The 13,280-nt window shown below is 53.4% G+C and overlaps 1 protein-coding gene across 3 annotated transcripts in view; it reads right to left on the bottom strand.

Annotated features, from left to right (window-relative positions):
• The window catches only part of DAB2IP (DAB2 interacting protein), a 137,483-nt gene extending 125,105 nt beyond the window's left edge, over positions 1–12,378 (bottom strand). For all 3 annotated transcript variants that reach the window (XM_061154742.1, XM_061154743.1, XM_061154741.1), the window contains exon 1: positions 12,233–12,378. In XM_061154742.1, coding sequence (XP_061010725.1) covers positions 12,233–12,356 — 124 coding nt within the window. In that variant the 5' untranslated portion in view covers positions 12,357–12,378. The remainder of the gene's footprint in view (positions 1–12,232) is intronic.
• Between the last annotated feature and the right edge of the window lie 902 nt (positions 12,379–13,280).

Here is a 13,280-nt window from a genome sequence, read left to right on the forward strand (position 1 = left end):
CTTTACAGGAAAAGTTCCCTTGGTATCTCTAATTTTCTTGAGGAGATCTCTAGTCTTTCCCATTCTATTGTTTTCCTCTATTTCTTTGCACTGATCACTGACGAAGGCTTTTTTTTTTTTTTTTTTTTTTTGACGAAGGCTTTTGTATCTCTCCTCGCTATTCTTTGGAACTCTGCATTCAAATGGGTATATCTTTCCTTTTCTCCTTTGCTTTTCGCTTCTCTTTCATTTCACTGCTATTTGTAAGGCCTCCTCAGACAGCCATTTTGCTTTTTTGCATTTCTTTTTCTTGGGGATGGTCTTGATCCCTGTCACCTGTACAATGTCATGAACCTCTGTCCATAGTTCATCAGGCACTCTGTCTATCAGATCTAGTCCCTTAAATCTAAACTATTTTGTAACAAATTTATTGTATACAAGTATAAATAGAGGACATACAAGTAATTTCTTTCTCTTAATACAAGCTGACCGAGACCAAATAATATAACATAAAAAACACCCCAAAAAGCAGCTTCCGAGATACTAAACCGTACACATTTCTGCTCACAGGTAAGGGACAAAGAGCACTACATCACACAAACGTAAATATCAATAGAGGTTCCAAAGTAGGTATCACCAAACTCCACCCGACAGTTTTAATAGAAGAGATATAGATCTGGTTTTTATAACATCATATTTGAGTTTAACTCGTGACTGGTGATTACTCCGTTTCTGAAACATGAAAGGGCTTGTTCTATCCTTTCTCAGATGTTTACCAGGTAAAAGACACAAACCAAGGAATCCTTGAGTCTCTTTTGGCTCCTTTCTGAGGATTTCTAAGAGCTTTAGCTTGAAGTGTCACCTTTCCATTTTCACTCCTAAGTTTTCTCCTTCACCTCTGTAGCCTCAGGGCCTATTCCCGGCCAGACAGAGAGCTGGCATTTACTCCAGGTTGCTGGAATTCAGAATTGTAAAGGCTTCCCTGGTGGCTCAGCTGGTAAAGAATCCACCTGCAATGCAGGAGACCCAGGTTCGATCCCTGGGTCAGGAAGATCCCCTAGAGAAGGGAATGGCTACTCACTCCAGTATTCTTGCCTGGGAAATCCCATGAACAGAAGAACCTGGTGGGCGACAGTTCGTGGGGTTGCAAAGAGGCGGACAGGATTGAGTGACTAACACTTAACACTAAAGGAAGTCCCAGCGTGGAAACAAGTGTTCCCTCTCCTCCACCATGTACAATTTCTCTCTCTCCATTTTTAAAACCCACAGTGCAATACTACACATTTGGAAGCATTTGCAAATGTAGTAAAATCATAATAGTACATGTGGGCAGGACAGGCATTGCCTTGAGGAGGCTGATTATTCCTGGGGAGAGTGTAGGAGGCTTTAGCTATATCTCAAGGGTCAGCAAAAAATAATTTTTTTTTTCATAAAGGGCTAGACAGCAAATATGTTAGATTTGTCTCAACTATTTAATTCTGCCAAGGTAATGTGAAAAGAGCCACAGACAATATGAGTGAGCATGGCTGTGTTCCAACAAACTTTACTTATAGACATGGAAAACTTGAATTTCCTATAATGTTCACATTATAAAACATTATTCCTCTTTTGATTTTTGTTTCAACCCTTGAAAAAATGTAAATGCTATTCTTAGCTCACAGGTCATGCAAAAACAGGTGGTGGGCCATATAAAAACAGGTGGGATCTGGCCTCTTAGCTGTGCTTTGCCGATCCCCTGCTGTACCTGAATCATTTTATTTCTAAGAAAAAGAGGGGAAAAAAGAAGAGAAGCAATCATGGCAATGTTAACATTCACTCAGTTTGAGGTGAGTACATGGGTGTCTGCAATATGATTTTCTATACTTTCAAATATTTTAGAATTTTCCAAAAATTCAAAAAAGGAAAAAGCCTGGAAATAATCTTCCAAATCCTCCCAGAGCTTATCACCGGGTGCTGGAATTAAAGTCGCTTTTTTAAAATTTTCTTCTCTTCTATAATGGGTGTTTCTTTATTACTTTTGTAATCCTAGGGGTTGAGGGGAAAGGGCTAAAACATTGACATGCATGTATGTGCATGCTAAGTTGCTTTAGTCCTGTCCAACTCCATTCAACACTATGGACTGCAGCCTGTCAGGCTCCTCTCTGTCCATGGGATTCTCCCGGCAAGAATACTGGAGTGGGTTGCCATGCTCTCCTCCAGGGGATCTTCCCAACCCAGGGATGGAACCCAGGTATGTTATGTCTCTTGCGTTGGCAGGTGGTTTCTTTACTTCTAGCACCACCTGGTAAGCTCCAAAACACTGACTTTGTATTCTTTAAAAAGGAGACAGAGGAGTTTGGCCCATAGCCGGTGGTCTCCCCTGGGGACTATCAGTGACCCAGGAGCCTCTTCCACAACATCACAGGAAGGGCTGCCCCAGCCCCCAGCCCACGCCCTGCACTTAAACTGCCCCCCGCCCCTGCAGACGGCTCTGCCTCTGGGGGTGGGACCAGAGGGCTGCATCTTGGGTCCTGGGAAGCCCAGCGTCCCATCCCAGGAGGACTCAGAGGTTGCTGCTGCTGGGGAGGGTGCGCAGGCCCCCAACCAATTTGCTGTTAAACACGCAGCTCTGAACTGGTTCCTGGACACCAGGTGGAGCGGTGACTATCCAGACAGTTAATGGCAAACCCCAGCTTCCCTCAGATCTTCAGATCCACCAACTTCTCTAGCAATGTCCAATTCTGCCCGCCACCCCCACCCCCAACTTTTTGACCCCCTGCAGCCTCCAGTACTTTATCTATCACTCTCTTGAGGATGCTCCCCAAAGCACCCCCCCCCCACGGCAGTCCGGTCTCCCTCTCCCACCCCTGCAGCAGAGTCAGAGCAGGCCTGTTAGCCATGCTCCCAGCTCCAGAGGCCCCTTTCCCCATCCCAAGCCCCCCCACTTGCCCAAGCCTATCTCACCACCAGCCCCCACCGTTCTCCCTGTGAGCATGGCCCCTGACCTCTCTCTCCCAGCTCAGGCCCGTTCCTCTTGCACCAGGATGGCTGACACAGTCATCTACGATCCCTGATTTCCACTCTCCCCACTACCTGCTCCCCGGGTCACATCAGTCTAGCTTGCTGGGGGCTTAAAATCATTTTTAAGCCTAAATCGCAGCTCTAGTAAGTACAGTGAGAGTGAAACATCAAGGACTCGACCACTCAGTAGCTGGGTGATGCTGAGCAAGGCACGTAACCCATCTGAGCCTCAGTTTTCTCATCTGCAACATACAGCTGATAAGATCATCTGTGAGAAAGGACTTCCCTGGTGGCACAGTGGAGAAGAATCCGTCTGCCAATGCAGGGGACATGGGTTCGATCCCCGGTTGGAGAAAATTCCACGTGCTACTGGACAACTAAGCCGGTGCGCCACAAGCCACTGAGCCCATGCTCTAGAGCCCGAGAGCCGCAACTACTGAGCCCCTATGCTGCAAGTACTGAAGCCCACGCACCTAGAGCCTGTGCTCTGCAAGAGAAGCCACCGCAATGAGAAGCCCGCACACAGCAACGAAGCAGAGCCCCCCCACTAGCCACAACTAGAGAAAGCCCACAAGCAGCAACAAAGACCCAGTGCAGCCAAAAATAAATCAACAAATAAGCAAAAAAAAATTTTTTTCAAAGATTATCTGTGAGAATGAGGACTTAATGAAACACGGCACACGAAGAACTTAGAAGCAGACACCGGCTCTGAGCGCTCGAAAAAGGACAGTTGGTGCTATTATAATGACTGTTATTTCCAGAATTCTCCCTTGGAGTCCCTCTGGCCTGCCAGGGGGGTGTTCCAACCTCTTGGCTCACCATTCAAGGCCCGGCCTGTCCTTCCAGTCACACCATCTGCTAACTGGCTTCCCGGACCACCTTCCCCTTAAGCCCAGCTTCCTGCAGGTGGGGGCTGAATGCATGCTCTCGGCAGCCCCTGGCACAGGGCTTGCAAACAGTAGGTGGCTCACTAAAGCTCTGCTGCTCTGAACAAGTACAAGTAACACTTGTAGCAGCCTCTGGGGGGGAGAGAATGCCAAGGAACCATCTGGATGGTTCTGATCCCCACAGGCATCACATTTTATTTCTAGATCAGCCCTAACAGAGCTACAATTAACCCCTCAGGCTTTGAATGAACAGATAATGACAACTCACCCCGCCTATAACGATACCCTATGTTGCTTCACATTGACTTGTTCAAAGTACTTCTGAGCCCAGAGGTCACACAGCATTCATGGTGCACTCAGGAGGACTCCCACCCTGGCCATACTCCTGATCCAAACCCAGTCCCCAGGATAGAGATCTAAGTGAAAAGTGAAAGTTGCTTAGTCGTGTCCGACTCTTTGTGACCCCATGGACTATTATTCTCCAGGCCAGAATACTGGAGTGGATAGCCGTTCCCTTCTCTAGGGGATCTTCCCCACCCAGGGATCGAATCCAGGTCTCCCCCAATGCGGGCAGATTCTTTACCAGCTGAGCCACCAGGGAAGCCCAAGAATACTGGAGTGGGTAGCCTACCCCTTCTCCAGGGGATCTTCCCGACCAAGGAATCGAACCGGGATCTCCTGCATTGCAGGCAGATTCTTTACCAGCTGAGCTACCAGGGAAGCCCTAGGATAGATATAAATGGATTTAAAAAAAAAAAAAACCCACCTATTCCCTAAGACTAGCCCAGATTGCCGATTTATTGATTTCCAACCTCTAAATGCAAGTTCTACAAACCCCCAAGCCAAAGGACGCCAAAAGGAGGCCCACTGTTGGCTGTCTGGCTCCCTCTGGCCCCGCTTTCTTCCTCTCCCCTCTGTTCCCTCATCCACCAGAGGCCTCGGGGAGCAGGCAGGGCCTTGCACCCCCACACCTTCTTCCCTGGGCTCTGCCTTTTCCATTTCACAGTCGTGTCAACACATCACCTCGAAGGGCCAAGAAGAAAGAAATGACACAGCCCAGATGCCGACAGAGCTCTCCTGTCTGTCAGGGAGAAGAGAGAAGGGAAATAAAAGCTAACAAGACTTCCAAAACCAAAATCCCCAAACCTCCTCTCGGGTATCTGGCAGCTGTCAAAGTCAACACAGGAAGCCGGTGGAGGCGGGGGAGAGCCCATCCCAAAGAAAACCCGGGCAGTGGTGGAGTCTGGGATTCGGAGACCAAGCAAGGCTGCGTTTCCAAGGATGCTGACGGCGTCCTCACGGGCTCAGCTTTTCTGCTAACGTACAGGTGGTCTGTCTAGACTGCGGAACCAAGCCCGTCCTTTCCTGAGCACCGAGTCTACTCTTTTTTAATTTTTTTTTCATTCGTATTATTTGGAGGGCTATTGAGATTCCCCTTGCTTCCTTATTTATGCAATCAGAGGAAACCACAGCACAGAGAACCGCTTCCAAACTCAAGGCCACGTGGGCCAATTTCAGATGGATAATTAAATATTGAACAAACGCTGAAATGCCTCTACTAGATGGGGACGGCTAAAAATAACCACCCTGCCACTCCACGCGCGGGCATCTCCGCTGTTCCCTCTCAAAACCCTCCTCCCAGCAACTGTCAAACACAACCTTCCCAGAGAAACGGCAGGCAGGCGGGGGTGGGACAGGGGGGAGACCGGGAACTGACTCCCCAAACACCTACTTAACAGAAAACAAAACTTCAGCTCCCAGCAAGCTCTGAATGTTCCTGACCAGGAAATACTCTCCCTTTCCTGACATTTAACCAAGTGGCCTCAAGAGGAAGGTGCAGGGGAAATATCACAGCCATTGCTTTTCTTTTAAAAATAGCCAAAAGGCTACATGTCATTTCAAAGCATAACACTTATGAGGTTCGGGATGTGAGCACGTTTTGTGTCAAGTTACACAGGAATTCAACCCCTCTTCCTTCCCACCAAGAAGACCCAGCTGCCTCAGTGTCTCCATCTGGGCTAATCTTTTTTTTTTTTTTAATTAATTTTTATGTTTTGGCTGCACCACATGGCATACAGGATCTTAGTTCTCTAAATGGGGATTGAACCCGCGCCCCTGGCATTGGAAACACAGAGTCTTAACCACTTGGCTCCCCCCCACCCCAAGGAAGCTCCCTATCTGTGCCAATCTTAAGCAACAAACAAAATCAATACCAAAATAGGATGCAAAGGAGTATGGATTTCAGACATAGGTCACATTAACATCTTTACATAACCTCGGGCAAGGGGCCTTGGCTCTCCGAGCCTCAGTTTCCACAACTGTCATGGGGCACAGTTAGCTCCCAAGGCCGGAGCTGCAAGAGGCCGCCAGGATTAATCCCTCCGACCTCCCCCATCAGCAGCTAAGCAAAGGAGGCTCTGGGGCCATGCCTGAGTCACCGGGTCTCAGGAAGTACTGAATGCGCTGAGGCAGAGACGGGGGCCCGGCAATCAGAGCTCCAACCTGACCCACTGAAGTCTGCTTCTAAGCATGAGCTCAGGAGGCCGGGGGCCTTGGTTCGAACCTGGCCTCTTCCTCCACACCCTGAGATCGTTTCCTCCCCTGGCAAAGGGAAGTGATGGTGATGACCCCAACCTCTAGGAGGGTTGGAAAGTTAAAAGGAAAAGGTCGGGTGAAGCTCTTAGCACCGGACCTGGCAGATGGTCAGGTGGGTAGAAGGAAGTTATTTTCTTCCTTATTATTAGAGGTGAGGAGGATGGGCCAGAAACAAAAAGACTAAGAGGCTGACAATCCAGTGGATGCACTGGAGCCTCTGGTCTCCCTCAAGAGCCTAGACGGCTTGGGGAAGTGGGCCTCAAACTACCTGCCTGTCTCCAGGGACCTCACATCAAGAGATGCCAAGCCCTCAGCACAAAGGAACTCGGTAGAAAAACAGGGTGGAGGCTGTAAGACCTGTGACCTGCCCAGGGAAAGGACATGGTTGGCAGGCATGAATGGGAGCAGGGGTGGGGACCGGGGAAGAGACTGGGCCTGGGGAATGGCCTGAGTCATCCAAGGCACAGAGAGAGGCCGATCAGGAAGACTGACCCCCCACACACATAGATGACAATGGGGTCACTCCCCTGCCTCCCTCCTGAATTATGGCCAGGATGACTGTGAACACTCAGTAGAGTTGTTGACTGTGCAAATCAGATAGCAGGAGGAGGAGGTGGCCTTATCAAAACCGAGGCCTGACCTCAGAAGGATCTGCCTATGGAGAAACAAGGTAGTGTGTTCACAAGCTCAGGATATGCAGTGAGGCACAGCTGGGCTCCACTCTTTCTGAGCTGCCTGAAGGTGGACAAGGCTCCCACTCCCTGGGACACAGTTTCCTCACCTAAAACATGAGAATAATTCCAGTACCCATCTCACAGTGCTGTTGTGAGCATTAAATAAGGCAAATAACCGAGTTAAGCCCACTGTCAACACAGCAGTGTGTTGAATGCCTGGAGCAGGCATTCAGCAGACAGAAAGTCATTGGAACCTTATTACCTGTCATAAGGAGGAGTGAAGCTCCCAGGACCTGAGGCATGTAAGGGTGAGGAGGGCCTGGGGAAGCTGGGGCCGATCCCCTCAAAGGAGGGATGGTGTCTCAGCAGGAACACACTCAGGAGAAACAACGCAGAAAAGGGAATGTGCACAATCTCAGCGGTCTCAGCCAAGTTGGGGGCCCTTGCATGAACATTTAAAGACTGAGGGGACCACAACCAGCTCCCACCAGGGCTGTTCTCAGGCCTGTCCAGCCCCCAGGGCCCACACCGCTGCCCAGGGCCCTCTCAGTAGGTCTCCCTGCATCCAGGGCCCCCAGGAGTGGTCCCAGCACCCGCCTTTCCCTCTGGTGGCACTTGGGAACCTCTCTAACCATCGTTCCCAGTTAGGAAGCAGATTCTTCAAACCAGCAACCCCCCCAACCACATTGCCACCTTACTGGGGTTCCATACCCTGCTCTGTGAAGGTGGCCCCTCTGTGCCTCACTGTCTCCCTCTGGACCCCAGGGGTTGGATCACTCAGCTGCCAACTTCTAAGTCCTGGGAGGGGACCACCACCTCAGGGGATCAGCCCCAGTCCTCCCAGGCACCCGTGTGAGGTCTTCCTGCCTGCATTCCTCGGGGGGTGCTGGGGCACTCCTGGGAGCCCCCTCTAGAGGTCCCTCTCACTGATTCCAGCATAGCTTAGCAGGAAAGACCCCCAGGTGGAGGGGAGAAGAAATACACAGCAACCAAGGTGCAGGGCCATGCCATGGGGTGTGTGTGGGCATGGCAAAAGAACTGACCATCTAAGGAGAAAACCCAGGCCAAGACTACAGTGCCCAGGCAGGGCCTGGCATGTGTCTGGATGCCTGGAAAAACTCAGATGAAGACATAAAGGAAAGAACCTTCCCTGAGTATAGGGATGGGTACTCCAAGAGGTCTCCTGACACGTGGAGGCAACAGGACAGGATTAGCCCTAACTGACAGATGGTGAAACTGAGGCCCTGGGATGTGCCTAGTTACATAACTAGCTCGTGGCTGATCTGAGCTCATTTCCCACGACCCACTGCCCTATACCCCAAAAAGGACTCGGTGCCCCACGGCAGCTCAACAAGGCAGCCTCCCCCAGTGACTGGGAGCTTGTCAAGGGCTGGGAGCCTGTGCAATTCCTCCCCATGTGGCCCCATTCCCAGCACATAGCAGGTGCTCAAGCCGTGTTTGCTAGCTGAGTGAATGGGCGAACTTTATTCACGCGAGGGGGAAATGCAAGTTTTCCCAGGGGTACAAGTAGCTCAGACAAAGCTTATCTTGACCTTGGTGGGAGTAGGTGGGAAGGTACCCTGGCTAGATGACACACTTAGGGTGGCAGGACCCCCCCAAATTCATGGGTCACACCCAGCCTTCAAGTGGGCTGAGCCACAAGGTCCAATGTAAAGTGGCCAGATGACCCTCGCCACGCCAGCATCACCATTTCCACCCTGCCTCCGGCCATCATCAAACTTCGTACCCCAGCCCTACCAGCAGCAGATTCACTCTGCCTTTTCTGAGGATTCAGGGCTCAGCGAAGGAAGGAACACTGCTTAGTACCCCGCTCCAGTCACACCTTGGGGGGCTGCAGACACTGTCCCTCACTGGCAGCCCTGCCAGAGACAAAGTCTTCCTCTTGAGCCTGCAGGGAGCTCCCCCCCACCCACTCCAGAGAGACAGTGGGGGCAGTGGGCAGACAGGTGGCAGACTGGTCACAACCCTTCCTCTGGCCAGGCCCAGCTGAGTCCCCACCACCTGCCAACTCTTCCCTGTTCTTTCCTGTTTCTGAACAAACACACATCTGAGTTCTCGGTCATTGTCCTTCCTTGCTGGTGGCAGATGCCGGAATGGGTGTGAAGCAAGGGCCAGATCAGGGCTGGGATGCTTGGGGACCTGATGATGTCACCACAATGGGACAAAGCCCCACCTCCCCGCCCTCTGTAGATGGGGAGGTTGAGGCCTGAGGTCACAAAGAATGAGCTCAAGGCCTCGGGATGGCTCCCCCAGCAAGAGTTCCCACCTGGGTGGGGGTGTTACCCTCAGGGGGAGGGGTGGCCTTGGAGGCAGAGTCAGGGATCTGAGAGTTTACTGGAGGGAGGTTTGCCCCCCGGCCGGGTAGCTCCACCTGTTACCCTGCCAGGCATTTCCCCTGCTCCCACCCATGATTCCACATCGCTCAACGGCCTGTAATCAGGCCTCAACTACTGTTCCCAACTATCCACTCTTAACCAATGCATGCCCTCTGCCACCCCAGGATGAATTCCACCCACAATAAAGTAAAGTTAGTCACTCAGTCATGTCTGACTCTTTGCGACCCCATGGACTGTAGCCCGCCAGGCTCCTTCATCTTTGGAATTTTCCAGGCAAGAATACCAGAGTGGGTTGCTATTTCCTTCTCCAGGGGATCTTCCCGACCCAGGGATGGAACCCAGGTCTCCAGCATTGCAGGGAGACTCTTTACCATCTCAGCCACCATACCAAGACATTTTCCAACTCCCCGTCTTTGCACTCTGTCCAGAGTAAGGACATCCTTACTCTGCTCTGTAAGGATAAGGACTTACTTACGGATAAGACTTACTCTACTCTGTAAGAGTAAGAACTGCTGCTCTGTCCAGAGTAAGGACATCCATAGCTCACACCACATCAATTGTGACCCGAGTCCCAAGCAGCACAGGCTTCTAGCTTTCCATGTATGGGGTTGGCCAAAAAGTTCATTTGGGTTTTCCCATCACATCTTATGGAAAACCCGAACAAGTTTTTGGGCCAGCCCAATATTTGCTGCCCTCAGTCTTTAAACAACCCTGCCGTCATCACCTCCATTTACCAGACAAGGCCACTGAGGCTGAGACTTAACTGACCAAAGGATGGCTTTGTGCAGGCCTGGGGCTTGAACTCCCATCTGACTCAACCACTCTCTCGGCCAAAGGAAACTCTAGCCAGGTGGTGAGACCCAGTCCAAATGTCACCTCCTCTGGGAATTTCTCCTTGATTTCCCCAGACGTAACTTCTGTTCAAGAACAGTCTCCTCCTGCCTCCCTGCAAGCTGGGTGCTCGCCTGGGGCTCTCACACAAGCGAGCCTGGGAGCTGGGGCTCAGGCTGGCCAGACAAGCATTGATTGTCTCCTGCTCAGTTGGCTGAGTGGGAAGGGAGCTTCTGATCCTCTCTGTGCCCACCAGGCTGGAGCTGGGCTGAGGTCAAGAGTGAAGGGAAGGTCACAGAGGGAATAAGGCAGGGGTGGGGTGGGTGCAGGAGGTGGTCTGAGCTTGCCGGTGGCCTGAGCTTGCCGGGGCATCTGTACAGCTCCTGCTTCTCAGCTGTACCTGGAATCTTCCATGTACTAGCAGCCCCCTTTGACAGCCCAGGAAGCTGAGAAAAGGGATGAGCCTTGCCCAGCATGACAGTGCTTGAGCTCAGATCTCTGGTGGCCCAGGGCCAGGTTGGAGGGAGGGAGCAGTCAGGGACCCCTTCAAGGAAAGCAAGGGGGAGGAGATCACAAGCCTCGGAAGAGGCTTGAAGACTGAATTCCCAGAACACACGTGCATATGCATTCCCAGCCTCAGCTTGAACCCTTCCACGCACGGGGAACTCACTACCTCAGGAACTCACCACTTCCTGAGGAAGCCCCATGCATTGCTGCTGAGCCCTGACTGTGGGAAAAGTCTTCCCCGTTCCGGGGGAGGCAGATGAACTTGTACCGCCTGCCTGCCTGACGTATCCTCTCACTGACGAGAAAACTGAGGTTCCGGGCAACCACAGGGGCCAGGCCACAAAACCAGAGCCCGGAGCAGGGGGCACTTGACCAGATGCCAAGCACAGATTTGCTCAAACTCCTCTGGGTCAGGCTGGGCACCAGGCCAGCCTTCCGGATTCCCAAGATAACCTGATGGTGTAAACACAGCCCAGGTATCTACTAGGTGCTCCCAGCTCCCCACCCACCCTCCTCCCACCCATGGGCACCTCCATGGGCCTGAGCCTCTGCCAGGGACTCCGACCTACCCAGGGCCTTTTTGAAGGCCACCTCCTTCCAGGGGGGCCTCCCCACTCCCTCCTACCCAGCCAGGGAAGGAAGTCCCGGCCCCCACCCGGCCCCCTGGATCACAGGCCTTTCCAGCTGAGGATCCTGTTACTGGAAAAAGAAAATGCTGCTTGCACCTCCCCCCTCCGTGTCCTGCCTCCTGGCCTTGAAAGAGAGAACTCCTTTCAAAGGAGGTGGTGCCCACCCTTGCCCACCCACTCAGAGAAGTCCTGGACAGATGCTACAGGCTAGCACTCCCCTGGAGCCAAGGACCCTGGAATAGGACCCCGGAATAGGACCCCGGAGATCTACGCACGTGTACCTCCACCCAAGAGGTGGTGGAGTCCTGGTTAAGTCCCAGAGGAGCCACGAGGGGGTTAGGGGGAGGGTAGGCTGAGAGGACAGGGTCCTGCCAGCCTAGGAAGAGCCAGAACCTGAGCCAGAACCACTCAGGGTGACTCCATGTCCCCCCCACCCCCTACTGAATAAACTGAGGCATAGAGGTTCAAACTGAGGGTCAGAGACAGGAAGCTGAACTTCGATCTCCACTTTACCTGCCCTTGGCATGAGGAGACCCCCAAGCCTCAGTTTCCCCCGATCCCCGACACACCCCCACCCCCAGCGGGGTGGATGGGGAGAAGCTGGGGGAATGGGGACCAAGTAGACACAGTAAGGGGCAACCACAGGGGGCGGGTGAGAGGGTCCTGGGTAAATCGACAGCAGGAGGACCTGGGGTCCCAGGCACCCCAGGGCACCCGGCGGTGAGCCGGGCGCTAGGGAGGACCCACGGGTCAGGGGTCGGGGTGGCGCCTACCCCTGGCGGGCCGAGTCCGGCTGCGGGAGCGGCTCCTCTGTCGCTGCAGCCGGGGTCTCCTGAGCAGCCGGTAGTAGTAGGAGGGCCTCCCGGTGCTCTTCCTGGCGCCGCCGCCCGCGGACATGCTGCCGCCCGCCGGGCACCGGGCCGGGCCTGGGCGCGCTCACACGGGCCCCATCGCCCGCTCCGGCCGGCCCGGCGGGCGTCCCCGCGTTCTCCCGCGCGCCGCTGCGGCCGCCGCCGCCGAGGCCAAGGCTGCCCCACAAAGTCGCTCAAACTCCTCCTCCCGCTCCCGCCCTCCGCGGAGCAGCCGGCCCCGCCGCGGGGGCCGGGGACCTGGGAGGCCGGGCTGGCACCGGCCCGGAAAGTCAGTGCGGGAGAAATCCCGGCCTGGAGTCGGCGGGGCCAGGCGGGCCGGAGTGCCTGGGACCCCAGGCGGGTCCCCAGGAGGGTCATCGAGACCCTGAGAGCTTGAGGCCAGACCTCTGGGAGCCCGCGGCGCCCCACTCCGCGGGAGGGTATAAACACCCGCGTGTGTGCGCGCTCTCGGCGCTGGGCAGGGCGCACACAAGGCGACCAGGTGGGCACCTTGCTCCCGAACTGATCACCTTCGATTGGGGTTCGAATGAGGCCGGTGCCGCAGGGTTGATTTCTGCCCCAGGCTCCCTAGGCTGAGCACCGACACACAAACACACCCCGGGACATACCAGGGCCTTTGCCAGGTAGAAAGCCTTCTCTTGTGGCTCAAACGGTATAAAAAAAACAAAAAAATCCTCCTGCGGAGGCAGGAGATGCGGGTTCGGTCCCTGGGCTGGGAAAATCCCCTGGAGAAGGGCATGGCTACCCACTCTGGTATTCTTGCCTGGAGAATCCCATGGACAGATGAGCCTGGAGGGCTATAGACCATGGGGCCACAAAGAGTCAGGTAGACTAAGCAACTAACACTTCACTTTCACTTCACTTCAGGCAGGACATTCACCTGTTCTTTTAAAAATCCTCCTGTTTGATATATGTATTACTTTTATATATTCACAATTAGGGTGTGTAT

This window comes from Dama dama, chromosome 11 (genome assembly GCF_033118175.1).
Source record: "Dama dama isolate Ldn47 chromosome 11, ASM3311817v1, whole genome shotgun sequence".
Taxonomy (NCBI): domain Eukaryota; kingdom Metazoa; phylum Chordata; class Mammalia; order Artiodactyla; family Cervidae; genus Dama; species Dama dama.